The 3,738-nt window shown below is 52.9% G+C and overlaps 1 protein-coding gene across 1 annotated transcript in view; it reads right to left on the minus strand.

Moving 5' to 3' along the window:
• The window catches only part of LOC108579698 (cell adhesion molecule 2-like), a 31,244-nt gene that overhangs the window by 1,311 nt on the left and 26,195 nt on the right, over positions 1-3,738 (minus strand). Inside the window, exons 5-7 of the mRNA XM_017943286.1 lie at positions 2,277-2,410; positions 211-323; positions 24-97 (exon numbers count right to left, since the gene is read on the minus strand). Coding sequence (XP_017798775.1) covers positions 24-97; positions 211-323; positions 2,277-2,410 — 321 coding nt within the window. The remainder of the gene's footprint in view (positions 1-23; positions 98-210; positions 324-2,276; positions 2,411-3,738) is intronic.

A 3,738-nucleotide genomic window follows, 5' to 3' on the forward strand; every position in this document is an offset into this window, starting at 1 on the left:
CGCGACGCTCTCTCTGCTCTTACCGAAAACCTCCGTAGTGCGCGGCTTGACGAGCAGCGCGCCCGAGTTTGATTCCAATTCCACGGTCGCCTCGCATCTTCGACAAAATTTATAGAGACGCATTAATCCTATGGCTGGATCAAGTGATGATGATGATGATGATGATAGTGATGGTGGTTGGGGAGGAGAGATTGTCCAGGACGGAATTACCTGACGTTTATTTTGTCGCCGGTGATGTGGTTCGGTTCCAACTGCAATCGTAAACTGGACATCACCGAGTAGAGTCCGTGATGCTCGTATGTCGTTTTCGTGTCGGGCTTCACCTGAAACGAACCACCGTCGGAACGTGTTGTCCGAGTTCTATCCACAGATAGTTACAACCAACTTTCCCTTACGATCATTGGGGATACTTTTCAACCTACTTCGATCGTTCGAATATCGCACGAAAGAGGGATAAAGAAGGGCGAGATAAGAAAGAGATTAACGCGATGGTTCGCGACAGGGTAACGGGTGGCAAGCTTAGGCGTGACGGCGCGGCGCGTCGACTCGAGATTTCCTCTGAGAGGGAACGAGATTCGGTGCCGCGGGCTAACCGAGCAAAGAACCCAGTCTTCCTCCCTTCCTTCTGCGAAATGAAAGATACACGGGGCGCGGGTTTGCCGAGAAAATTTGTTCGTTCAACGTTCCCGCGCAAATCCGGAGAACTTGACGCGAACCAGACGTATCGTTCCCCGTTGTTCTCGCTTTTATCGCCATCTATCTCTTCCTCTTCTTCTTTCCTTTATCCCGTCGGTCTATAGGGGCAGGAGACATAAACGAGTCTCGAAATTAAATCATTTTTAAGCAGCACTCTCCTCGGCTCGCCTCCCTCGGTTCTCGGTCCCTTTGATCGCGATCCGTCGTATTTTTGTCTACCTCTTTCCCCGCCTTCTCTCACCTCCTCGCTCTGTCACGGGGTTTATCGCGAACGAGAAACGCGTCGATCGCGCTCGCTTTTTGGTAAATATCGACTCGACACCGGTGGGAGAAGCGTGGAGAGAAGAAGCTACAGAGGCTCGGAGGGGCTTCTCGCCGGGTAATTGAAAGAGAATCAAAGATTAAGTGCAGCTAGAGGCAGTGGCGGAACAGCGATCGAGCGAGGCGCCAGGGAAAAGTCAAAGTCCATCCCCGTCGGCTTTGTCGCCAGGTAGAATCTTTCTAGACTCGCGAGGCTAGAACGTTTTTGAAACAATATTACTCGCGTTAAGTGGCACGCTAAACTCGCTCAACTCCTAATGGACATCGTCGAGAAGGTTGGCAAGTTTTCCGAGCCCTAAAGGAGAAGGAAGAAGGAAGAAGGGAGAGGAGCGGAGACGTCGAACGGATAAGAGGAAACTTTTCGAGCCGCCGCGCTCGATTCGCTCGCGAAGCCCTAAAGGGGCACCGACGTTCATCCGCGTAATCTTTAAGCGCGTACACTTGCGCTTCTCGCGTCAGTGTCCGCGTGCGCGCCTGCCTCAACTGCCTCCACTTTGCGGATTATATTTAAATCCTTGGAGGGGGGAGAGAGGCGCCGTGACCTCGCGACTCTCTCTCTTCTTCGTCTGCCAGACTCGCGGCCGAATTGTTAAATTCGATCGCCTAGACTTTAACGACGATCTTCCTATTCGCGAGTAAATTGGATTCCTTACGTCTACGTGACACGGATTAATTAGCAATTAACCGAGATGTTCGAGTTACGTTGTTCTCCTTTCCACTTTGCGTTTATTTCTTTCCTCCAACCTCGACTCTTTTTCAACCACCGCTTCCCCTCTCACAATTCCAAAAAAAAAGAAGAATAAGAGAGAGAGAGAGGGAGGGAGGGAGAGAAAGGTCGCAAAGTAGTTTCGAAGTAGGCGAAGCGAAAAAGGGAGGCTTGCCAAAGAGTTGGCGGTGGGACGTTGATGCAGCGACGGATGTAGACTCGGCTGCGCCCTACTATACGCGCGCTGCACCACGGCTTTCGGTAGCGCTCGTTAATTGGAGCTTTGGCTCATCAAGCATCGTCGTCGTTACCGAGGTATCGTTGGCCCAACCACCCAGTCGCTGCGACCAACCTAAGCGCTCTCTCACTCTCTTTCGTTTAACGATCCCCTCCGTCTTGTTCGCCTCAGCCAAACGCTTTGCCTCTTTTCTCGCCGTACACTCTCGAAATTCCAAGTATCTATACCTTCCGGCCGTGTGCCTCTCGACGTCGACGAAGGCGCGTTCGACCGTTTCGGCAAAGTTGCCCGCGAGCAGAAGGAACGCTCTCTCACCTGCTTCCCATTGATGAACCACTTGAGTGTCGCGGCGGGATTAGACTTGCCGCTGGTGCAATTCAGCCCGAGGACGTCGCCAGTAGCGTAAATTTTATCCACGCTGGTTATCTCCGGCCCTTCTTGCGGCAAAACTGCAATCACAACCAAAGAGGACAAGTTTACAAGCGATCGCCCTTTTTAATAAAGGCTCTCTCTTCCTCTTCCTCCTCCTCGTCTCTGTAACGAGATTTACGCGGACGACAGGGAAACGATAAGGGTCCCCTCGTTAACGACAATCCCTTCCACCAGTTTCCCTTTCGCCTCCGAATATCCGGAGACGTATTTTCAACTAGAATTCCGCGAGAAACGCGTTACACCGTCGGGAATCGATCGAATCGCGATCCTCCATCTGCGCCATCTCCGCGAGATTTAATCTGGACTCGGTTCGAGGAAACGGTCGGCCGTCCTCGTCGTCGTCGTCGTCGTCGGATCGTTTTCGAGAACACGATCGCGATAAAAGTTCATCCTCCCACCCCCTCTCGATAAGCCTGCTGTCGGTGTCGCGACATCCCGCTTAGAATATTCAACGAAGCCATTCGCGACTGCCACCGGATTGATCCTTTCGCGCGAACCGATCAACCTTTCGCGCCAAGATACACCACTTCGGATTACAGAACGGGACATCGAGCTTTTCTTTCCTCCCGCCGCGTCGTTATCGAGCGCGAGATCGCGTCTTCTTCTCTAGCGTATTCCTTGGTTGAGGTGATTCGTCGGCGAACCTTCTCGTCCAAGAGAGGACTCGCGTGGTTCCTTGCCATCTTCACCTATGCGTCTCCGCCTTCTCGTCGCGATTCCTGTAAGAACGACCTGCGAGGAAGGATAGAAGGATCGAAGAAAGAATGGGAGAAGCAAGGAGGATTTGGCACGAACGATGCCCGCGGGTTACTTGCCGCGTACGAAATTTTCCACGAGGTCGGTAAAGGTACGGTAATGGCGGGTACGTGGTGGGTTATCGATCGTGCATGACTCGGGGAGAGCGCCGCTGGACTATACCGGAGGAGGAACGCGACGGAGAAAGGAAATTTTGTCTGGTTTTCGAAGAACGCGAGACTGTTGTTCGCGGCGGGGGTAGTCGCGACGCCTTTTCCCTTTTCGTTTCTCCCCTCGTCTCGTTCGGGAACCTCGACGCGATCGGCATCGTAATATTTATCGGACTTTACATCGTCTTTACGCAGATCGAACGTTTTTGTACGTTGTCGTAGGTCTAGCGGAGGTATAGTGGAAGCGCGAGCCGGTTAAAACCGAAGCCGCACGACGGCTACAATTTCAACGATGGCAACGACGGTGCTCGACGCTCCCTCGTTCGACGCACCAGCCAGCCCCGTTCCCCCTGTTTCATTTCGGTACGCGGCGATCTTCGGACGGAAGACTAATCCAGTTTTCGACTCGATCGATTCTCCTTTGATCCGGCGCGGCGTCG

This window comes from Habropoda laboriosa, unplaced genomic scaffold (genome assembly GCF_001263275.1).
Source record: "Habropoda laboriosa isolate 0110345459 unplaced genomic scaffold, ASM126327v1 scaffold33, whole genome shotgun sequence".
NCBI classification, from domain to species: Eukaryota; Metazoa; Arthropoda; class Insecta; order Hymenoptera; family Apidae; genus Habropoda; species Habropoda laboriosa.